The sequence below is a fragment of the Gymnodraco acuticeps genome, unplaced genomic scaffold, assembly GCF_902827175.1.
Source record: "Gymnodraco acuticeps unplaced genomic scaffold, fGymAcu1.1, whole genome shotgun sequence".
Taxonomy (NCBI): Eukaryota; Metazoa; Chordata; class Actinopteri; order Perciformes; family Bathydraconidae; genus Gymnodraco; species Gymnodraco acuticeps.
Window position 1 is genome coordinate 373,762 of NW_022989917.1, and position 25,137 is coordinate 398,898.

Consider the following 25,137-nt stretch of genomic DNA (forward strand, 5'->3'; position numbering starts at 1 on the left):
CTCATTTTGTAAAGGTCATGGACTCCATACTGTTGTCATACAAAGTATAGAGCAGATATTGAGGTCAGATTTTCAGCTCCACTTATACCTCTTTCATTCTGGAGACCAAATGCACATCCAACCTGCCTTCATAGGAAATCCCCTTTCATAAAACCACAAGGTTTATTTTATATTAAGGCATGGCTAATCATGATGCTCACAGCACCCCTGTGTATCTGTATCGAATATCAACATTTATGAAATGTAGTATTTAGAATAATAGTTACAATAAAATGAAATTAATTTCCTTCTAACTATATGGAAATAAATTATAAACAGCTTTTAAATATCCCACATTTTTCAAGAATTTGCCATTTTCTTGCAATCTAGCCACAGAAAAGTGAAGAGCAACTACTTGTGTACTTTCTTAATCGATTACCCTGTACAATGTTTATTTGTATCATTTATTGTTGTAACACAATATTTGTCTTGCTCATTCACAGTTAAATAAACAGTTGCTTTCATAAGTAGGGGGCTGCACCATTTTAAAGAAAAACATTGCAATCGTACTTTTTCTGTTGTATTGCAATATGAAAAATCACAGACATAATTGCAAAAACATACATGCATTTTGCATGTTTAAGGTGAATGAACCGATCTGGTGCACTTTTAGCATTAAGAGAATAGATAATGTTGTGCTCTACAAACACATTTGGGGTATATGACTGATCGATCATAACCCAGCATAAAGCACACACCCATCATGCAGACGGTCGCAGTTATGGTAAGTCTCTGAACCAGGGTATATTCAGGGGAAACGTTCCCTCCGAACAAAGGTATCTTCCAAATGAGAGTAAAACACACACTGACTGGTTATACACCCCCAAATCAATATGACACAAAATGGCTTATAGCGTTAACATAATAGCAAACCTGATATTATGAAAGTAGTAAAAGTACGAACAAAGGGTGTAATGGAAGCCAACAAACTTATACACGGCAGCTGAAGTATTCTCCACAGTCTCCATGTTACGATATAATAAACTCTTTCCGATTCTGGACGTGTTACTAAACATATATTTGTAATAGGGCTGTCAAGTTAACGTGTTAATAATGCGTTAACGCAAAAAAAAATTAACGCCACTAATTATTTTAACGCGATTAACGCATGTGTATTTTTTGTCCTCGGCCGCCCCGTAGTTTCAGAGCGCATCGAGTTTAAAATACCATCTACAAGCTGATGCTGACAGCCCCGCTCCTGCCGCCCGCTTGCGGCAGACCACACTTCCACGCTCACCGGCAAACCCTGACTGGCCATCGGGAGGACCGGGAGGGTGTGTGTGTGGCGCGAGAGAGAGACCTTACGTGTATTGTTGTTGTTGTTAGCATCTGGTGCTAGCTAGCTGCGCTAACGGATATAAGGAGCTGTTTCAATGAAAACAGAGGAGCGACATTTCGCCGAGCACTTGACTTTATGCAGGAAGCCAGACAGTGGGACATTGTACGAAAAGTCAGCACACTCAGCACGGATAGTGCGCAACATGATTGCAGCGTCCAGGCAGCTCCCGTTCGAGCATATGCCTTGAGTTGCACATAGCTCCAACGATCCATCACACACACACACACACACACACACACACACACACACACACACACACACACACACACACACACACACACGCACACACACTTTGTATTGTATTATTGTGATTGAATTGAGGCGAATATTTGTAATGTTCAGAGGTTGTTGTGTTTAATATTCATGAGAATATTTGTCATTGCTCAAATGATAATAAACATTAGCATAAAGCATATTTGTTCACTCATATGTTGATAAGAGTATTAAAAACTTGAAAAATATTCCTCTAAGGTACATTTAGAACAGATAAAAAATGTGCGATTAACTATGGACAATCATGCGATTAATCGCGATTAAATATTTGAATCGACTGACAGCCCTAATTTGTAATACTATCTGCTTACTGTTTGGGCCACTTTTATATTCTCAAGCTTCAGATAGCTTACCAGGTTTTCCCATTTCAAATATCTCGATTCTATTTTAGGATTCTACTTGTTTTTTCCACATTTTAAAAATTAATTGCGTTGATAGATTGATTCAGTGATGACGGACACTTCCAATGTATCCTGATGTGATGTTAATGAATCAGTTCTGAAGTGTTGGGCGTTAACATGATGGTTGTCTGTTTGTGTTTCCAGTCACCCATGGCTGTATCGTGTCAACACTCAAACTCTTCCTACCTGATGGGATGGAGGCACGGCGACGAAGCGAGTAAGCATTCTTATTGGTTTAGACTCACCAGTGTTAATTTTGGCAGCTGTTTTTGATTTAGTCTTTAGATGAAAATGGTTATTAGTTTTAGTCACATTTTAGTCATTTCTATCCCTCATAGTTTTAGTCTAGTTTTAGTCGACGAAAACTCAAAACGTTTTAGTCGATGAAAAATTACATTTTAGTCAAAATGTTTTCTCTCTTTAAACCAATTCAGTTTGGCAAATACAGGTTTCTGACATTGGAATCAAGGTGACAGCATCAAGTGTTGAAATTCGTAAAGCAACATTTCACTCTCTTAACACTTTACTTGTGTAATATCCAGGGATGGGCTATCGTTAAGGTTTTCTACGGTACTACTAGTCTTATCGATACTGCTTATCAATCCGGTACTTTAACGGTATTCTTGTATTTACTTTTTGTTATTTTTTAAAGGGAAAAACTAACATTGTTAACCGAATTAATTGCTTTATTTAAATGTGAAATAAATGAAATATATATAATTATGTTAAAATATTGTACTGTACTTGAGTAAAATGTTGAGGTACTTGTACTTTACTGGAGTATTTAAATGTTTTGCTACTGTGTACTTCTACTCCACTACAGTTCATAGGTAAATGGTGTACTTCTGCTCCACTACATGCATTTAATACATTTAGTTACTTCACAGATGTGGATGAATGATGTGAAATCTAATCAAGTGTTTAATCAGACTTTAGTTCCACCTGGAGTAAATCCACCAGCTACCCTGCAGTATACAAAGTCCTTCAAACTAGCTGCACCTTTACCAGCTTTGAGAACACTTTCATGATCAATCATTATAAAACATATCATATATATTATTCTGAAATGGACCAATCTGCATAATGACTACTTTTACTGTCGCTACTTTCACTATATTTTAATGAGAATACTTTTACTTGAGGAACTCTTCCTACACTATGGTATTTTTTTACTTAACTACAAGATCTGAGTACTTCTCCCACCTCTGCACACCTGATGTGATAACGTGACTCGTAATTGAGGCAACAGAGCTACGATTTAAGGAAGTCGAAAATTGTGCATTTCTCCGACTGAATATGACGCCTTTTGGCCGGTTGTTTGGACAGACTACTCTACTCGTGTCAACGTGCTAACGCGAAATCACTAATGACAAACGAGCTTTGTCCACATCGAGCCTTGTAGAGTGCCTCTATACTTCTGAACACTCCGTCCCCGGCAGATCTCTGTGTGCCGCTGCAGCGTGTCTGTTAGGCCCCGCCCCCCGCACACAGAGAGACACAGGGGGATCGCTCTTCTGGAGTGAAGAGAGCGGAAATAATGATATTGCAAGTTAGAAACGTAAGATGCATTTTGACAGATAAGACGGACAATTGGGGGGAAATATGCTGCATTTTGAATGTCCGATAGTCCACCATTAACACCTTAGTCCCGTCTCGTCAACAAAAACTAAATATACATTTCGTCAAAGTTTTCGTTATCAAGAATCTATTTTTAGCTCGTCATCGTCTCGTCTTAGTCATGTAAAAAAAGGTCGTTGACGAACATTTTTCGTCATAGTTTTCATTGACGAAATTAACACTGAGACTCACCCATGAAGCGATCACATTGATCACTTATACATTGTAACAAAACTAATGCTGTCAAAATTATCGCGTTAACGGTGGTAATTAATTTTTTGAATTAATTGCGTTAAAATATTTAACGCATTTAACGCATGTGCAGAATGGCCCGCCCCATACATGCCACCAGTGGCAGCGCCAGGGTATGGCTGGGGTAGGCTACACCCATACCAAGAAATGGCTTAGCCCCACCATGAAAAATGATGTTAAAGTAAGCAAAATAAAGTCCACCAACTCCCGCCGAGAATTGCACAGACAGCAGTTAGTAAGATTGATTTCAGTAGCCACTTGTCTGGAAATACCGAAGACCAGAAACGGTTTTGAAAACTTTTGTCACGTAGTGATCGTCTTCTCAATAGAACATCTTTGATAATGTCTTCTGGCCAATCAGAATCAAGATAACGGCGTGGTGTTGTTGCAGGAAGTCCCGACGGAGAATACTTTTGCTGTAGTACAGGGGTGCACATAACTGGTACGCAGGTTATGTGCGTAATCTGAAATGCGTACCGTCACTTGTGTCACAAAGCGCATTTGCGTACCGACGTACTTGTGAAGCTTTTCCAGAAGGCGGTTAGATCACCGGACGACAGAGTCGGTCTCCGTGTGCACAGACAGGGCTGCTGTTAACGTCGACTTTCCTGAAGTACTCCCCCGTTGATAGAAATCAACACGTAATGAATTAAGACCCCACGGTTTGATGATTGATAGGTGTGTGGGCTGTCTTTCATTTTGACACAGACATTTTTTATAATAAACATACATGTGAAATGGATATATCCGCCTTCTTTCATTTATCTTTCCATTCCCACAACAATATACATAAAGAAATGGCATATTTTGGACATAGTTCGAATGGTGATTAATCATGATTAATTCATTTTTAAGCTGTGATTAATCTGATTAAAAATGTTAATCGTTTGACAGCCCTAAACAAAACGTTAAAGTTTCTGGTCATTTATCGAAAATTATTGTTGGAAATTATTAACCAGCTACTAATAGTTGTAATATATGTCTGTTTTTGCAAATTATGCTGTTATTGCCTGTCTGGCTGCTTTCACAAACACACACACCAAATTTCTGCTTGCATAGTGATGTGATTAGTTTCAGTCTAGTTGTTGACGAGGACATTAGTCAACAAGCTGTGGGGGAAATGGAGTGTGTGTGTTCATTGTTGAACTTGCGATAACCAGTTAATTCTAATGGTGTTCATTTGATGTTCACATATATTCATGCTGAGTGTTGGGGAATGAAGGATATTGTGGTTACAAATAACAGTATCACAATTATAGTGTGTTAAATGCGCTGTAGCAGACCATCAGCTGACCCAGCATGAGCTTCCTACTGTACTGGGAGTCCCGTGTGTTTGTGTGTGGAGATGCCGGGACACGGGGGCATGGTGGGCAGCGCCATCTGCCCCACTCCGGCTTTCAGTCTGGAAAACACAGACGAGCATCCTGACCTGCGTGAACACAGACAAAAACGAATCTTGGCAAATCTAGAGTTGGTATCCGAAAATCTATGACTACTTTGATTTGAGCTCTGATTTTGGTCTCTTATGGACCACACAGTGGATTATAGTCTGCATTTAAACAATAATAATAATAATATATTTTATTTATAAGAGCACTTTTCATTTGCGTAAACAAAACTCAAAGTGCTACAAAATTAAAAATAAACCATCCTAGTATTAGGAACAGTAACAGAGATATATCCGTCTCTTCATCTGCCAAATGCTTCACCAGCTGGTCTATAACTGTCAGTTTACTGCAGAGTAAACAGTGGGTCTTTAAAGCTTTTTTTGTTGAAATTGGCGCTACAACAGCAGTGAGAGTGAAGCATATTTGTGAGGCGGGCAGCAGAAATAATGACCCAAAAATGTATGTAAAGCTTGAAAACATGGATTAACTCGAGCCTCACACTAGCACAGTTAATGTTAATATTGCCAAGTTAGCCCAACGACAAAACCTGGTTTCAGGAAAAATGTAAAATCCCATGAAATACAGGAAGCATTTCCCTTTAAGTCTTGTCTCCATTGACTCGATACACTTTGGCGCTGCATTTCAGAGCACTAAAGTTATTTAGAGACGGTGAAACTGTTTGTGTTGTACATTTGTTTCCTTTTTATTTCTGGCTTTGTTGAAGTTTTTTTATTGGCTGCATTTTGATCAGGTCATCGGCCAGGGTTTGGTTGATCAGCCACTGAAGATTATTGGCTTACATTTGTTCTTAATACTTTGATCGGAGCTCCCTATGAACCTCATCCAAAAAAGCCAATCACATGAAGCACCGATCCCAACTGAAACGGTTTCAATACTCATTAGCCTGCTTTTAAAGCCAGATGTATTTAACCCCTTCATATTAGACGCATTCACACCGCAGTACTTTTCCCACAAAGGTTCATCAGAACTTAATTCATAAGAACTCTTTAGTTCTCATGAACTAAGTACAGATTGCGTTCACACCGGAATAAGTCCCTGAGGGAGGATTAGGCAAATGAAGCCGCTGACGTCACTTCTTCTTCTGCTTTGGGTTTACTGGCAGGCCGCACATATGGGATTAGTTTTGTATCATAAAGATAAAGCAACACTTTCTCAGAATAAAGCAAAACTATGAGTTTAAAAGAAAAAAAAACTGAGTCAAACTAAATAAAATAAATTTCAAAAATAAAACTATAGGTTGCAAACAAATCATTTGTGTAATCATGTAAACTATAAGTCTTTTTTCTTTGTTTTAACATAGGTTTTTGTTTTCAGTTCTTGTTTCTTCTTTCTCAATGATCAGACTTTTGCTCTCGCTGCAGCTCTTCTCGTTTGCGCTCCCTCATTTTTTGTTTTCGATTTTGACACAAACATCCCAGGTGGGCGGGACTCTCAGTTTTTGAGTGACAGCCCACTACACCACAGATCATACAGTGCAACTCATGCAGCAAACTCCGGAGTCCACTCGGCCACGTTAGTGTTGGTGTCTCCTGGGGAGTTTCCATGAACATATCGGACTTATCTTATGGATTGCTGTGCATTATACTTGTGTTGTGTAGTTTATACTTTATTCCAACTTTAAATATTATAATACCAGAACACACTGCTGCTGTGAAATAATTTCCCAATTTGGGATTGATAAAGTGTCTGTCTGTCTATTTATTTATTTTATAGATTAAAAAAACAGATCTATGTATTTTCAAGCTAAAGGTGATACACAATATAAACTGTTTACAGTTATTTTTTCAAAGACATGTTACATTTCAAAAGCATATATTGCTATGTTTAGGACAAACAATTAAAGGCTGCTTTACAATATAAAAGTGGCAGATTTGCTTTATTAAACAGAGCAGACCTAGGTTGCATACCAACACAATTAGGAACATGCTATGTTGGTCTGAAGAGCTGAAGCATTCATACACAATGGATACAAACTGTGTTGTCTCATTCTATATCCTGTGAGAAAACGATATACATTTAGCATTAAAGATTCAATATACTATTCCTAGCCTGAGGAAGATACGAATAATCAACAGATTTGAATGGAATCTCTAACATTTTCATGTAGAATAAAGACAAAAGAGTGATTATACAAATTACATTTATTGAAATTTGAACCAGAAGATGAAGTAAATAAAAGGACATAAAACAAAACAATGGATAATAATAAAATCTATTAAATGTAAAGACATTTGGTCAAATGAAATGACACTGAGCCAGTGATAACAACAACGCGTGGATGAAGCTGGTGCAGGTCTTTCTTCATGCCCCCCCCCCCCCCCCCCCCCTCCGTGCTGTCCCCTCAGAGGAAGTGGAAAAACACCACACCACGCTGTCTCAATGATCCACACTGTTAATATGAGAGGAAAATAATGTTTTAGGAAATGAAAAATATGAAGTTAACAAACAAAACACAGCTCATGGACAGTAGGTTTTCCTACAAAGTTAACTCAGCCTCCATTGATTTTCATATCAAATTAGCGTGTTAATAAAATAAGCTATCATGACTTATACTTGCATATCTAAACAGAATCATGAAAGCCTGTTGGTAGAGTCAGGCACACGAGTCCATTTGAGTGTGTGCGCCGGTGTCTGAACGCTCACTCACTGCTAGATATGTAGCTAACTGTTAGGCTACTTAGCTTGCATTGTTATGGATCTAAAGGTAGCAAAAGCTAACTTTCATAGCACAGCTTTACTTCTCACTTACCACAATAAAGAAACAGACCGTATAGTACAGCACAAACAACACAAATGATCAATACTTGCATATATTTTCACTTGTAGTATTATAATAATAGAGAGGCGAAGTCCCTCCCCTTCCAGGGGAGCTCCATGGGACCTTATGTCGCAAAAATTATGTATTGAAGTCAATGGAGAGAGAAAGATTATCTTTCGATCCCGTTTGAATTGTGCCACGAATTACACATATGATGTTTGTCAATTTAAAAGATAATTTTGCAAGTAAAAAAAATAAAGATGTGTCGTAAAACTGTGAAGTAACACATTTTTGTGTGTGAAACACTCAATGAACTACATCTCTGGTCTCGCACAACAACACACGTCACCAAGATGGCCGTCACTACTGTCTAAAAGCAAGCCCCCAGGAAGTGCGCCGGAGTCTGATGAGAATATTCGTGCTGGTCAAACGGCGGTACTACACTTCCTTTAGGTTGCTGGGCCCGGAAACACTTTTTCCCAATGACTTACATTGGGAAAGAGTGGTCTGTAACTCGTTGGATAATTTTTTAAAAACTAAATAAACTACCCAGTATGAACGTTTGTATAGCCCTTATTAAAAACATTCGTTCCTCAAGTTGTAAAAATGTGCTAATAACGTTATCTAACCCACGGGACCGCGCCGCCCGGCACGTTCATGTTACGTGTTCAGTAGGCCTACTACATGTGTTTATCTTTACCCATGGATGCACAATAAGAACGGACCCATATCGCCTTACTGCCAGCCCACGGAGCTGTACTAATGGATATATTGCACATGTTTGCTGTAATTCATCATTTGTAAAATATTATACTACATGGGCTGTATGATGTAAATCTTGTACCGTAAATGTTGTTTACCGACGTAGATTAACGTTCCTGTAGCTTCTTATTGCACTTGCAATTGTTTTAGTTACTGTTGGGCTACTTAACATGAATAATCACAGTTACTATCCTTTTACTCCATCACATTTCAAAAAGAAATAGGCTATTGTTATTTTAACTCCACCACAGTAATCCATCATCAGCTTTATTTTTTAGATAAAGTTTTCACTCACAATTGATCATAACAGGCTTCAACATATACATTTGTATATATTACCAAGTGGTTTCATGTACAACACACACAAGTATCATGCTAAATGAAGCTCTGTTGCTTGGATATCACTAGATCCTGATGTCAGCGTAATATAAAAGTACATAACGATTGATGTGTAACTTAGCATAATTTACTAGCTAGCCGCTAGCTGCTAACTGCCGCCTCGTTAATATAAATCCAGTACCATGCTGTCATGAACGCGCGGCGCTGTTACGTGTACGCAAATTCACGTGCTTAATGTGAACGAGCCTTTTGGGCGGCGTGGTTAAAGTTGTCACTACCCGATCTGCAGCTCTGCCCGATCTGCAGTGCGCATGTGCGAGATGGTCCGCCATATTGGACAACTCCGGACGGCAACCCAAGATGGACACTTGACACAGTGGCTTTTAGCAAAGCTCAAAAATAAAACGAGAGAGAGATGAGTTATTGTTATTACGACGTGACTTCACTATTATTTAACAACTCTTTTTATTGGGTTCTTTTATTTGGGGTTAAGTACATTGTCAGAATAAGTGAGAAATGGATTTAACTTCTGTTAGACAGCTATCATACTGAATACATATTTACTGTGAATGTGTGCAAAAATGTATGGCATATGGCTGTCCATTAAACCAAATATGTGGCCTTTGAGAACCTGATTCATTGTTTTCTTTGATTACTGTAGGTGTGAACCTAAAAACTCAATTAACTTTTGAAGTAAAAAAGTCTTTAATAATTATGAATATTATTCAAAAATTCTGACACGTTTGGTAAAAAATACCTGTCCAGCAGATCTAACCATTGAGCTATCTCATGCGTTAAAATAAAAAAGCATAAGAATGTTATACTTGTATTCATTAAAGAGTGTCTGACGTGTTATATGCACTGTTCGCTGCCAAGTATGCGGCCGATTCCAGAACGTGCAGAAAATGTAAGGAAATGTCTTCCCGTCGATCTCCCCCCTTTCACCTCTGTATCTCTATTAAAGGCTCCAAATAATATCTTTCAGAGAAAAAACAGTGACTCATGGAAATGTAAAACAAAATGATAGGTTTTCAACAAACCCATGTTATTCTGTGTTACATTTAATGCAAAACACCTGTTGTGACGTCACGAATGGGGGCGTGGCCGGAGAAGTTTGACAAGAATCTGCTTTCCTCCTCTGTGTGATTCAGTGTGTTGTCACCAGTGTTGTGCTAGTTACTGAAAACCAGTAACTAGTTACCATTACTAGTTACTTCATGTCAAAAGTAACTCAGTTACTTTAATAGTTACTTACACCCAAAAGTAATGCGTTACTGTGAAAAGTAACGTTTTCGTTACTTGTAAAAAGGGTTCCCATTAATGCCCTTATAGCCTTCATTTCAGTACTGTTATTGCATTGGAGAATAATACAATCTGTTGATCAACTTGACATGCATTATATGCAATCTGGATTGCATCGATATTAGCTGGCTTTCCATTTTTGTATATTCTTTCTCCAGGTAGTTGGAAAAAGTTTTCCGTCCCATATGCCGTGTGCCGCCCGGACATGCTATCATGCTAACTAGCTCCCTGAAAGCGGGTGACTCCACTGTAGCAATAGCCTGCATGTGTTCTACAACATACCGTGCAATGGCTTTATCTACTTTTCCCTGGCTAGCAGTCCTTTGGTTAAAATCCAGCCGCTGTTGCTTAGGTGGAGGTGGAGTGGCGTCGGCTGAGTCTCTGTGGTTTTAGCTACTAGCTTTGTCCCAGCATGTTGTTTTTGCAGATTTTTTAAGAGATTTGAATTACTGGTTTGGGCAGTAGATAGGATCTTTGACCCGCCAAGACACAACTTACATTTAACTACAAGTAATAAACAACACAAACACGCCCACAGCGCGTCTCCGCATGTGACACAGGAAGTATCTAAGTACATTTACTCAAGTACTATACTTAAGTACAGTTCTCATCTCTGTTCGCCTGGCTGTTGACTATATAATAAAACTAACGGAGTAACGCACCATGTAGTAACGGTAACTGAGTTACTGAATTTAAAAAGTAATGCGTTAGAGTACTAGTTACTGCCAAAAATAACGGCGTTCTTGTAACGCGTTACTTGTAACGCGTTACTCCCAACACTGGTTGTCACGTGTGTTACATTATATATATATTCAAAGATCCAATTCACAAGTCAGAGCATGTTGTAAATCAAAGCTCTAACTCTGCTGGATTTAATGTTTCACAGTTCTAGTTTCTGTGCAGGAAACGCACAATTTCTTCTTTTATCTGGTGAAATATAGTTCAACCAGGTAAAATATGACTGAAATATAGAAGTAAAACTATCAATACAAAGTGTTTGGGCTTGCTTTTGTTTCCCTTATCAGTAATCATCTGCCAAAATTCCTTAAAACACCCACACTCATACACACTGTCACACCCTTTTGTGAGAGTGTGTGTCAAGTGGTTGGAGAGGATGTTTCATAATCACAACATTTGTGGAGCTTTAGAATGCTATTTTGGAAATTGATACAAATGATAACCCTGACACCTCATGCGGAGCCAGGTTAGTTATCCAGCGCACCTTTACCCTCCCACAGACCATAAAAAGCCATCGCATGGCAGAAAGGGGCGTTTGTTTCCTCACAGTGAGTAGCAGGAGGGGTGGAGCGATAATAAGTTGCACAAGTTAAAGAGGGAAAATCAGCTGTTTGGCTCAGAGGAAGAGGAGGAGCAGCAAAGAGTAGAAAGAAACAAAGTTTGTTATGGGATGACTTGAATCACGCCGTGGAAAAGTAGAGAGGATTATTCTCGGTCTAAAACAAAGAGAGAACATGAAGTAAGAAAGGAGAATCTATTTTCTCACAAGTTGAGTCAGGCTGAGATAGAGGAACAGTGAACTTTGTCCTGTGACAAATCATCACCTGACGCACAGGAAGCAGACCTGACAGGTAACGTTTCTGTTGTCCACAATCTGAACCAGGACTTTTAGACTCATACGGTCCGTATCAGGCTCTGTATTGTTCATCAAGCTTCTTTTAGATTTGTGTACGACAATATGTGGTGCCTGAACTCTTAACTCTTATGTGTTCTGGCACCGAGAGATCAACATGCTGTGAGAAAATGAAGCTGGAAGTCTTCAGTGGTTGACATTTGTTAGAAAACTTGCAACACAGAGTTGGTTTTGTGTGGTATTCTCAAACAACTTTTGGGTTTGCGAATCATGCAGACTGCAGAGGAAAACATGAGATGAAACTGAGCCTGAAGCATCTTTTGTTTGTTACATACACTAGTTCTTGCTTTTAAAACAGGCCAGAGTGTGTACACATCTTGTGACACACAAGTGCAGAGGTCCTCCAGGATTATAATGTGATTTTAATAAACAATAAAAAGGGATCCTTTCCAAAAGCAAATGTGTTGCTTTTCATAATGTAAGTTATCATTTCATGAGGTCAATTTAAGGAGGGGTATTAAATGAAAATCAACACTAGTTATACTTCTTCCAAGAGAGGAAAAAACAAATGTGTAAATATTAAAAAATGGACCTTTTCTTGCATTCACATGTTTCTTTTGTGAAAAAACACTTAAGTAGTTATTAATACTCAAAAGGTTTATGATTGATTCAGAAGCTGTTCGGGTGAAAAGTGCAAGAACGTTTGTCAGCTTTTGGTAGAGTTTGTTGACACTGTATATACATATTTCAGCCAATGCCAAATATACAGGACAGGTCACACTGTTCTTTAAGGCAGCGTTCACATCACAAAGTTCTCCACAACAAGTTTGAGTCGTAGAAATATTTGAGCTGGGCACAGAAAACTACTGCTAGTGTTTTGCATCATCAGTCTCTGCTGGACGGCATGCAAAGCACTCGGGTAGTAGGGCTGTGCAATTAATCGTATTTTAATCTCGATTTTGGCTAGCAAAGATTATAAAAATAACGTATTCGGAAAATATACATCCTGCCTGCGTTTGCGCTTTCACCCCTCCATAAAAGCCCTCTCGGCCAGGTTGTGTTGTGACCAGTGGCGAGCCGTCAGGGCCCTCTAGGCCCTCTGTGAGGGCCTAAGATATTCTACAAAAATCATATTTAAAAACGTTAAAAAAATATTAATTTTTTTAAATATTTTTTTAAATATTTTTTTTTAGTTATATTTTTCATTAGTTTTACCAAAATAACTTGATTTAATTGTATTTAAAATAACATTTCCAAAGAAATAAATCCTTCGAATCTGCCTATTCAGTTTCTGTTGGAATGTGAAGGGTTAAATGAAAGAAGCTCGTCTCTGCGAGTGTGAAGAGAGGAGCTGTTGGACGTCCAGGCGGTCCAGCTATGAATTCACAGAGGGCCCCGCTATAGTAACTGAACGAGAGAGTAATGTCAAATGACAGTACAATTGACCAATCATATCTTCCCTCTAAATGGGTGGGTGTTATTATCGCGGACTTTATGACAAGTTCCGCCCGCTGTGAAACTTTTCTTGTTTCCATAGCAACAACAACTTCCTGTCAATAGCGTTAACTCGCCTTCAAAATAAAAGCATGCCAAATTACACTCAAGACATACAACTGCAACGAAAGTAACAAACACAATGCAATATCCTTTTCAATTTCAAAGAACACAAATAGGGTTATTTACAGGTGTTGTTTTGTGTGGTAGAGGGTTTCATTGATGCGTTTTGCACCCCGGGCCGTTGTTTTGATATTCCGCTGAAGTATACGCTGTGACGTAATAACTCGAGGGAAGGGGGGGAGGTCAGAGGGCCTAGGTATAAAAGTCACGGCTCGCCACTGGTTGTGACCTATGGTTGTGACTTGCAGGTCTGTTTAATAAATCCATATCAACACGTTACAAGGGAAGCTTTAGTTGCTGTGTCTTTATTCTCCTGTCTCTAGCGTTCAGTCAACTTTCACTAACCTCGTCAAGCCGGAGCCTCTTAGCTACTTCCGGTTTCCGGATAAGGGGTTACCAAAATAAGAGTAGCAGTATAATTAAACATTACAGGTTGTGAGTGACATTGGTTATCATATTTATATATGTTTAGTAGGTTGTGGAAGTGCGCTCCAAAATATTTGTTTATCTTCTTTATTGGTATTTATTATTTTGATATTTATTTAAATGTAGATATAAATGTATAATTTATTTTTGTATTGTTTTTCCAGTTGAATTATACTTAAAGTTCAGGGTATTCAACTGTTAAAAACATACTGTTCAAATTATTATTTTAATTTGTTTTAAAGTTCAATAAATGGATGTTTTCAAAGTCAATGAATAATCGTATTTAATAATCGTGATATCAATACTGACCAGAAATAATGGTGATTATTTATTTTTTTCCATAATCGCACAGCCCTATCGGATAGATCTGATGTGGATGAGTGACTCCTGTGGACCGCCTGCACTTTGTGTGTTTTAGCTTGTGTGTGTAGGCACATGATGTTCCTGTGAGCCTTCATCAAAGCTGTGAATTTAGGTCATGTTTTGCTGTGGGTTTTTTCCACCTTTTTAATGTGTGTTATTTCTGAGCAGAGATCGTCTGGTCTTGGCAGTTTGATGAGGACGGAAGATGAGTGATTTACTTTATGAAGATAGTGTGCTGTAAACACCTGCTGGGAAGCTTTAACTTAAGTTCAGTTTTCATGACCTAAATAATGGTTTCCGGTCCCTGGCATTACAAAGCAATAAACTCCAGGGCCCCAGGGTGAAGCTGAAGTCTTTTTAAAATGCATAATTTAACATGATTTTAAAAAAAACAAAGTGTTGAAGACAATTCAATCAGCTTCAAAGGTCTAGATATTAGGCATAATAGTTGGGGTCTTAAACCTTTTGGCCACTAGGATTCCCCAGCATGTTTCTGTTGTTGTCTGTGAAACAACTGTTCACTTTTCTGATCTATTCACCAGCACAAAGCAAGATGACAGTCACCCTAGAAGCTGTGTGGTGCAGCATGTGGGCACAGCGGGGCTTTAAGCTCAAGGTTAAAGTCAGCATGACGATGCTAACATGCTGAAGTTCTGTGGGTAATATGGTTTTAATGTTCTTATTTTAGAAGGGATGCATCGGTCAGACATTGGCATCAGCAGATGTTAACCCACCATCGGCACATTAGCAAATAAGGTGTCATGTCAAAAAAATTGAATTTCTCTATTTCACCAAAAAACTAAAATCATCATGGTTGAGCTGTATTAAAGAAAGTTCAGGATGCAGTGTCTGGGAATCATGAATGTCAGGACAAAATGGTATGAAAATCCAGGAACAGTTGTTGAGGTTCAGGACCAAAGTGGTCAACCTTCGACAAACAGACTGACATTTCTATCCATAAAGCATGCTACTAAAAATGATGAGGATTCCCTGTTGCCTTATTAAATGGCATACTGTGTATCTGAAACATCCGTGCTTCTACAGCCCATCAGTTTAGGTTGTGTTAGGCCCCCGGCTTACAAGTTGTCAAATCCCAACTGTGAATAATGGCTATTTGATTTAGGAACTGGCAAAAAATAAATCTCATTATGGATATAGGACCTCCTGCTGGGATGATGCTGTTTGAGTGACAGAACTGCTGCAGGTGGTGGTGATGAATAAAACAACATTCTGCACAGTGATTGCCGCGCTGATGAAAATCAATGCGTAACAGACCGCTGTGATTTAATGAATGCAGCAGAAACAAATAGTTGGAACAACGCAGTCAGATGGACTCATTAACGACAAGAGTCCTCTTCTAAAAAAAGAAGAAGGTCCCAACCCTTTTGTGGGACAAAAACGTTCTTAATTGCTAGTGTGCTGTGTAAATAAATCATTTAAAATTAGAACAAAAGACCAGAATTCAACAAAGTTTCCGAAGTATACTGCATTTTAATTCTGACATTTAGCAGCCTAAAGAGACTAGATAAAAGATAACAAGACTTGAATCCTTTGAGATAGTGAAGTTTGTAAGGGAACATGTTTACAGGGATTATTTCCTGGAGGTTACTTCAAGAGTGCCCGCCCGGTAATCGATAAGCAGAACAGTAATGCAGTGAATCGGTCTCAGTGCTCACTGTGATGGACCATGTTGCTCTGTGGAAGTTATTTGCCACTCATGAGAACCGCCTCAGCAGAAACCCTGAACTCTGCAGAGAACTGCTACTAAAGTTGTTTTCAATGATCCTCTTAAAGGTTGTCATATTTTCCCTCAAGTATAAATTAGCAATCACTTATGAAATTACGTTTCCCATCCCAACCCTTTTATTTTCAATCTAATGTATGTCTTTGACTTTTTAGAGTCGTATTTTCTGCCATAAATGACTTTACAGGACCTGTAGGTTATTCAATCTGTTTTGTTCCTCTTTCTTTGTCTCTCTGTTTTAAAAACACAATGAGATTATATCCAAGATTATCTTGCTTTTTTGTACAGCCCTCGTGAGCTGCTTTTTGGTTGAGGCACCATGTTGAGTGGCTGCAGAGCCTGCTGGTGAGAGAAAAAGCTCTGATTGGCGGTTCAGCTTAAACTCATTTGTGCTGTTGTCACTGGTAACGTATGTACTTTACTCCAGCCCTTACTGCTCATTGTGTGCTACTGCTATTTCCTGAAATAGCGCACGTAGCGTGGACACACAACTCCAGCCCTTCTGCCATCTTGCAGAGGATACATTTGTATATTTAAATAATATCAAATCAAAGTACTGGTGTGTTAATGACAAAGTCAGTACTTCAGCATTCAAAATATTTGAATTGGAAAGTCTTATGTTGCATCTTTTCTCCTGTATAAAAATGCGCTTGTTTAATCATACTAGACTTGTGTTTTACATTCTTTAAAACATCTTTCTAGACTGGGAAAATTAACCGAGGTTGTCTTTTTATTTATAGAGAGTGAGAGAATGTCAAAAGCGATTAGACAACGAGATCAAATACAAAGATCAAAAAGGGAAAACAAAACAGAAGGAAAACACACAACAGTTACACATGAATAAAGTGTGGTTGATAAGATAAAATGAACCTTTATTAATCCCCGAGGGGAAATTCAGTTGTACATACATTGGCGATGATGCGTCTAAGTTGTGCATAGGTTAACGATGTATCACTCTTCAAAGTGAGCTGATGAATGAACTGAGAAGTGGTGGTGTGTCCTTATACAGCCGTCTGCACCCCTCCTTAGGGTCGCTAGTTACACATTAACAGTTGGCTTAGTCTTTGCCTAGAATCAAGTTTACCTTCATTCCTGAACTCTGACTGTTCCCAGGTAAATTCTGGATTATCTCCCCCCCCCCCCCCCCCCCCCACTTAAACAAACCTGTCTGACCTTGTGTTGCTGTTACATACAATACAAATATCAGCACTGCAAGGCAGAGGTCCTGTTCATGTAGGGAACACATTGAAGGTAGAAAACCTTCCCCACAACTTGACTGTGTTGATGTACTGCCCTTATAACTCTAACTATGTCTCTTTTGATGGATTCAGCATAGAACATGGTGTAAACAACTCACAGTCTCACACTGTGACAATATTTACTCTTAGAGACCCACATAGACCCATTTTTTGTAATCTTTTTTGGCGAACAGGGGGAACTGAAAAAAAAAAGGACAATCTGTGATGAAATAAAACCCTTGGTCTGCTACAGTAAAGCACATTGTCTGAGATGAAACCAGTCACACTGTGGTTAAATCACTTATTATTGTATCCATTTGTGATACATTTGGTCTGATGGCAAATGTTGTATTTCTGGAGACTGTCTTCAGGCCCCTCCGTAGGAGTGACCTGCAACGTCTCGAATTGTCTTTAGTTGCACTCCAAGTACTTTCCCTGTCCAGACTAATGCAGCTTGACTGACTGTGATTTCCACATAATAACCTCCACACAGTGATTTAACGCAGTTAACAGCCACTGCCGTGTTTATCTGCTGGTGTGACCCTTTCGCCTGGAGCCGGTTCAGTCTGTGTTATTTGTGTGCATCCTCTGTCACATCCCCTGAAATCAAACACAGGGATAAAGCTGCAGGATTATGGGTTTTCTTCAAGCGCAATGATATCGATCAAAATTGAGATTAGAATTATTTATCAAGATTAGTCATATTCTAGAGAGAAATATTTGTATCGCATGTAATCATTTAAATAAACAGAGCCCTGCTTTTACTTACATCTTGCTGCATTCCTGCTAAGGTCACTTTTTTGGCATCACAATTAGACTGCATTCCCTAAAGGCATTTTATAATTGAAATTCTACCAAAACTTTGCTGGATGCTGTACAGAGTCGCTGTATGGGGGTCTGAGTTGACATAAGACAAAGACTGGGATTCAGTAAAGTAGCACTAGCAATATCACTTTTCATGTCTTTCATGCATCAACATGCTGCAATTTGTAGTGTTTTTTAGAGGGTTAAAGAGGCCTTATTAAGCTTTCCTCTAGTGTGTTCTATAGATTGCTGTGCTAGTAAATGGTCTGCCAAACCTAAAATCCCAACGTTCTTTCACAGGCACTCCCCACCTGCCTTAAACATCTCAATTGGACTGCTTTGTTTACTTCCATAGCATAATGACATCACTATGTATCAGAGCAGACTGGGCTCTGGTTTCAGACAGAGGGTGAAAAGAGGTGCTGCAGCACAGGCAGTATGCACATTGAAGCATGGAGACATGTCACAGAATACAAATATGATCCTGAAGATGAGCGCAATAGGGCCTCTTTAAACAACTAGAGTTAGTTAGTAACTCATACACTTTTGGAATATGATTTGTTCTTATTTCAATAGTATCGTACCTGTATTTAGCTACATTCAGAAGAATGAATGATGCTCCAATATAAAGGACTAGCTCTTCACTTTCAAACATTAGATTGTTTGTTTTGTTGGTTTGCTCTCTGTTGTAAATGGATCTTGTGCTCCTCGCTGCAGCACAACAGTTGTTCCCAGGCTGCCACTGCACAGGCCAAACATCTCAATGCCCGTGGTTGCTGACTATTAGTTTAGAAAGCACTAGTTTGCAGCCTAGTTTTCATACATTTCAATTGTTAATATGTCTTATATATTCATTTAATTTATCAGCAAAATTGTTTGACTAAACAATTAACATGGTAAAAAAGCGAGTGGTTGGTTGTTGGATTCATGTTGATTGCAATTGTATGAAGTTTGTAGTTTTATGGTTGTTAAGCTGTGTGTAAATCGGCGTTATACTTGTCCATTAAGTAATTATTTATAAGGAAAATAAACCAATATATTACTGAAACATTGATTTATTTTTAAGAAGACAAACTTTCAGGGATAATCCAAATTCTCAAAGTAACGTGGAGCCAATGATGTGTACGCTTTGATGTGCTAATCTGGGGTTTGCATTTAACAAGGAGGTGAAAAGCAGCGTCACAAGACCTTCAAGAGCCATTTCTTTTTTCTGTCACCGTGGTTACTCCATGCATTTCCCCTCCTTGCTGTTCCCATGGTGACAAAGTGTTTTCTCCTCTCTCTTCCTCTTTTAGTGTCATCCAGGCTCCGTTACCACTACCTGTAGACAAGGTAAGAAACCAAAAGTGTTGTCGCTGTTTGTCTGTGTGGAGTGTGTGTGCCTGCTGCTCAGAGGAGTGTGTGTGTGTTGGGTAGTTCCATTCACATGAGTAGCCTTTGCGCACACACTGAGTGGACTAGTCAGCTGATAGAGGAATGCAGGGATTGCTGCCAGTCTCTCTGCTACCACACACAGTTTTTTTCCCACCGACCGCTCTTTGAGAGATTTCTCTTTAAAGCTATTTCAAGTCCAATTGAAATGAAATGGTATTTTTTGTTTGCTACATTATATTGATGTACCCTGTAAATCACTTGTCCTGTGTTCTCCTTTTGAGGGTTTTGCAGTGGTGCCTGCTACTTTGGCATTCATTTAATGAAATCATTTTCAACTGTCTGTCCAGGGACATGGATCATTCATATTACATACACATATTCAGCATAAATAAGCAGTCAAATCATTGTTCACTCAGCCGAACGCTATACGGTACAACACATGAGCCACAGTCAGGCTCTGAACAATAATCCACATGGGCAACTGTGAGGTAGTGCAGCTGTCTTCCAATCGGAAGGTTGTGGGTTCGATTCCAGCCACTGCAGTCAACATGTAAATGTATCCTATATACATACTGTATGTGCTGTTTAAGTAAAAGCACTCTGTAACCTTTTTCTTAACTTAGGACATTTAGCCATTATGAATCCAAAGTGTGGTGCTTTCCACAAAAAACAAATTATATTCAAAAAGTATTGCATGGTAGAGAAAAACTAATGTTTGTTTTCAACAGCTGACTTTACATTTATCAAACTTCTTTCTGCTGATTGATATGACCGCACAGAGTCCCTTGATCCTCCTTAGCAACAGTCTGTTCTCTAGCAGTCTCAAATGTACAACCTCTGAAATGTCATAATTGACCAATCAGAATCTAAGCTGTGTAATAAAGCTAGATAAATCACGTAATTCACAATCACAAAATGCAGGCCATTTACATTATTTGTACTGCTAAATTCTCCTCTCCACCTGACTCACTCATTAATACAAACTCACATCTTGTCCTGCACTTTAGCTAGTTGAGAAAGCATCCAAACAAACATTCACTCTCGAAAGAAAATACAGGTTATAAGATGAAGTTAATAACCTTCTCAGCAGCTGCAACAAAGCAAGATCAAATCAAGATAGTTTTTTAATGTGAACATTTCTTTTTACAACTGCATGGCACATTATTCACATCGTGTGTGTGTGTGTGTGTGTGTGTGTGTGTGTGTGTGTGTGTGTGTGTGTGTGTGTGTGTGTGTGTGTGTGTGTGTGTGTGTGTGTGTGTGTGGTGTGTGTGTGTGTGTGTGTGTGTGTGGGTGTGTGTGTGTGTGTGTGTGTGTGTGTGTGTGTGTGTGTGTGTGTGTGTGTGTGTGTGTGTGTGTGTGTGTGTGTGTGTGTGTGTGTGTGGTGTGTGTGTGTGTGTGTGTGTGTGTGTGTGTGTGTGTGTGTGTGTGTGTGTGTGTGTGTGTGTGTGTGTGTGTGTGTGTGTGTGTGTGTGTGTGTGTGTGTGTGTGTGTGTGTGTGTGTGTGTGTGTGTGTGTGTGTGTGTGTAAAGCAGCATGCCCCAGGTCTGAAAAGACAGCACCATACAATTAATCACACACTTAGAAACACGCACCTGTACACACAGATTTTTTTATTATTTACCATTTAAGTCATGTGAGGAACGTTTCAACATTTCGGGAAATACATTGATGTTCAGATGGATATCAATCTTATGTATGTGTGTTAGATACAGTAGCTGGAGTCAGGACGTGGTTAGCTTAGCATAAGCACTGGAAACATAGGGGACTGTTATCCTGGCCCTGTCATAAGTAAAAACAAAACAACTTTTGATACCTCACACTTTGCCTACATATCCGGAAATGCTTGTGTAGGATGTTGTGTGCCGTAACAAATTCTGAATTATTCCTTTAATTAATATTCCAGTAGTTTTATCCTTATCCCTACTGTATTTGTGGCACTGTAGGGTAGCTATAAGGCCTCTTACTTTATTGCAGAAGATTTAGCCCTTATCCCTAATGCTGATGAATTATGATCAGAATTCTTAAACACTGAGTGTGTGTGAGATTTGTATACACTCACTTATTTGCTCCCTGGTTTGTGTTACACAGCGGTGCTTTTGACCTCTGTGGGTTTCCACCTTCAATTCAAACAATGAACAGCTGAACTCCAGACAGCTGTCAATATATGACCATGGTGTGTGTGTGTGTGTGTGTTTTCCAGGTTGCAGCCAACACTCCCAGTATGTATTCTCAGGAACTGTTCCAGCTCTCCCAGTATCTACAGGTAACCCACTGACACCTACTGGTCTTCCTGTGGAGCTACACTAGAGATAATGAAGCACTAAATGAGTAACTCGTAACATGTATTTAGTGTGAGAGAACCAATCATGCAATGTAGAATATGTTCAGTGTGGACAGGAGAGGAACTCTTGATTAGGAATGACCTAATTATATAAAACAGATCAAAAACTTTAGATGTAATAGCAAGTCAGGTACATTGCAGGAAATGGAAAATAAATATCAGTGAGGCACAGTGGAGCTCTCAAGCTGAGGAGTGGCCAGGAATATTTACTAAGACTAATGTTACCTCATCTTTTTGAGGTCTTTGATCAAAAACATGATCCCAGCAATGTAGAGACTTTGTCATGAAAGAAGCATGATCTCTTTTTATTGAGAAGTTAGTCAACTAATTGCATCCCAACTGCTGCCCATATCATGTTTTATTAATAATGCGAAGAGCATCAATTACATAAAATCTGATATTTTCCATTCCAAAGAGTAGTCTCCCCTTTAGTCGCAATTGTTTCTTCATATGCACTAGTACAATATTATTTTTTGATTTGATTTAAATGGACCTCTGATTATTTATTTATTTCACTTTTTCTGTCTGTACTATTACAATTTCCCCTCAAGGGATTCATATTGTTTTGTTTTCTTCTTTGATCTAAAAACTGAATACAACTTTAAGCCCTGTTTTCTTCTCTGTAAATTACCCTGTTGATTTACTTCCCTTTCAGTCATTGAATTGATCTTATTCAAGTCATTGTTTTCCCACCTCTCTTTCTATTAGGAGGCCTTACACAGAGAACAGATGTTGGAGCAGAAGCTCGCCACTCTGCAGCGTCTGTTAGCCAACACACAGGAGGCCTCGGAGAGCAGCTGGCAGGTAGGAAACACCTTTTATAGTTTGATCCTTAACGTCATGATACATCCCAACAGCTGAACAGTAGTTTACACTATCATTTAAGATGATTTTGAAAATGCACACTGTCATTTACCTTTGCATGAAAGGTTTCTCCATCATTCCCTTTTATCTTAAATGATCTGAACAAATCAAATCTGTGTCCTCCCCAGGCTCTGATTGATGAAGACCGCCTGCTCTCCAGACTGGAGGTGATGGGCAGTCAGCTGCAGGCTTACTCTAAGGTAATAATGTGTCTCTGTAAGAGTATTTCATGATAACACATTCTCCTGCACTAAATGGATCCAAAGTCAAATGATCATCTATTTATTTATTTAAAAATCCTTCTGCTCTTCTGTCACAGTCCCAGCCGGAGGAAGGGATCCGTAAGGAGCTCCTGGCTCTCCAGGAGGACAAACACAACTACGAAACGACGGCCAAGGAGTCTCTGAGGAGAGTCCTGCAGGAGAAGATCGAGGTGGTCAGGAAGCTGTCAGAGGTGGAGGTAGGTCACACACCTACATACTGTATGCAATCTCTATGATGATCATTGGCATTTTTAGTCATTGGACTTTTTGTTGTTGCTGCTGTCCTGCAGCGCTCGCTCAGTAACACGGAGGACGAGTGCACCCACCTGAAGGAGATGTCCGAGCGGGGCCAGGAGGAGCTGAGGGAGCTCGCCAACAAGTACAACGCCGCCGTCAACGAGATCAAAGAGCTCACGGAAAAAATTAAGGTACCTGCAGAGGCTGGAATGTATTTATGTTGTTACTCTAAATTATATAAGATATATAGTCATCCACACCCCTGTCCAGTTGGTGGCGAGTGTGTGTATATTAAGTAGCTATTGTCTAGTCTTGTTTTTGACCTCGTTGATTACCTCGTTGTTTAACCGGCTTTAGCAATCGCAAAATGTCACGGAAGCTGATCGTCCGAAGCTTTTTTAATAAGCCAAGTAATTGTGATGGTGTGGATAAACGAGGTGAAAAGAGGGATTGATGCGCTGGAGGATGAAGGACAAGCCAGTAAGACTAAAACTGACAACGTTCAGCCAGCGGCAGAGGGGCAAGCAAGTGGCAAGGAGTTCAAGCGGGAGTACCGGGTTCAGTGGGAGCAAGAGTTTAAGTGGCTGAGGAGGGAAGATGGCAAAATGTTCTGCGACATCTGTAGAAAAGCTAAGATGAGTAACGGATTTGTCCGAGGGTGCACGACGATGCAGAAATCAGCGTTCAGGCTACAGCAGGTTAATTGAGTTGTTCTTGTAAATGTTTTGTTCATATTTTGATTGTAATTGTCTCATTTAAAACGATGGCATTGTTCATATTTGCCTGTTTAGGCACAATGGTCGCGGTGTTTTTAGCGGCCTCTGCCCCCCTCTGCTGTGCTGTTAGTGCAGGAAAAAATAAATCATTCATGTTCGTGTTGACATGAAAAGTGACCACACGGTCGGTGTCTCTGTTCATCTTTTTTTTCTCTCCATGCTCTTAAAAGTTCTGTATAAATCATAAAAAAAAATGAATGAATGAACATTTGCTGCTCAGTACCCAAACATAAATATTAAATATGTCTCATCTCATCATTAAAACATGAACAATAAAATGACGGGTAATAATGGATTATGACGGAAATGTTACGATCCTGTCCGTCAAAATGACAGACAACGAAAAAGTCTAACGCAACCACTGGTGCCACACCAATGTCATTTTTGGTGTTAATATTCAGAAATACACCATTTTTAAACATCCCTATGGGAAGAGCTACCAGAGTAAAAAGGATCACCGTACATGGATCTTTTCATTGCATACTGTAGTCCTTGCTTTGTCTTGTAAAACTCTCCTTTCTCCAGGAGGCGGAGGGCCGGCAGGAGGAGCTGACCCAGCGGGGGGCGACGGAGAAGAGGGAGTTGGAGCTGCGGATCGAGGAGATGGAGGAGAAGGAGCAGGTTCTCCAGGCTCGCATCGAAGCTCTGCAGGCCGACAACGACTTCACCAACGAGAGGCTGGCCGCCCTGCAGGGTACACACACACACACACGCACACACACACACACACACACACACACACACACACACACACACACACACACACACACACACACACACACACACACACACACACACTCTGCCAAGAAAGAAACCACAAATACGTACAGTGTGGCAAAAAAGTATTTGGTCAGCCACCAATTGTGCAAGTTCTCCAACTTAAAACGATGAGAGGCCTGTAATTTTCATCCTAGGTACACTTCAACTATGAGAGACAGAATGGGGGGAAAGAATCCAGGAAATCACATTGTAGGATTTTTAATGAATGAATTGGTAAATTCCTCG

General features: G+C 39.5%; 1 protein-coding gene across 1 annotated transcript in view; it reads left to right on the forward strand.

Moving 5' to 3' along the window:
• Positions 1-25,137, forward strand: part of slmapa (sarcolemma associated protein a) — a 77,420-nt gene that overhangs the window by 32,543 nt on the left and 19,740 nt on the right. The window contains exons 4-11 of the mRNA XM_034209834.1: positions 2,197-2,269; positions 19,570-19,606; positions 21,852-21,914; positions 22,701-22,796; positions 22,985-23,056; positions 23,176-23,316; positions 23,410-23,547; positions 24,658-24,826. Coding sequence (XP_034065725.1) covers positions 2,197-2,269; positions 19,570-19,606; positions 21,852-21,914; positions 22,701-22,796; positions 22,985-23,056; positions 23,176-23,316; positions 23,410-23,547; positions 24,658-24,826 — 789 coding nt within the window. The remainder of the gene's footprint in view (positions 1-2,196; positions 2,270-19,569; positions 19,607-21,851; positions 21,915-22,700; positions 22,797-22,984; positions 23,057-23,175; positions 23,317-23,409; positions 23,548-24,657; positions 24,827-25,137) is intronic.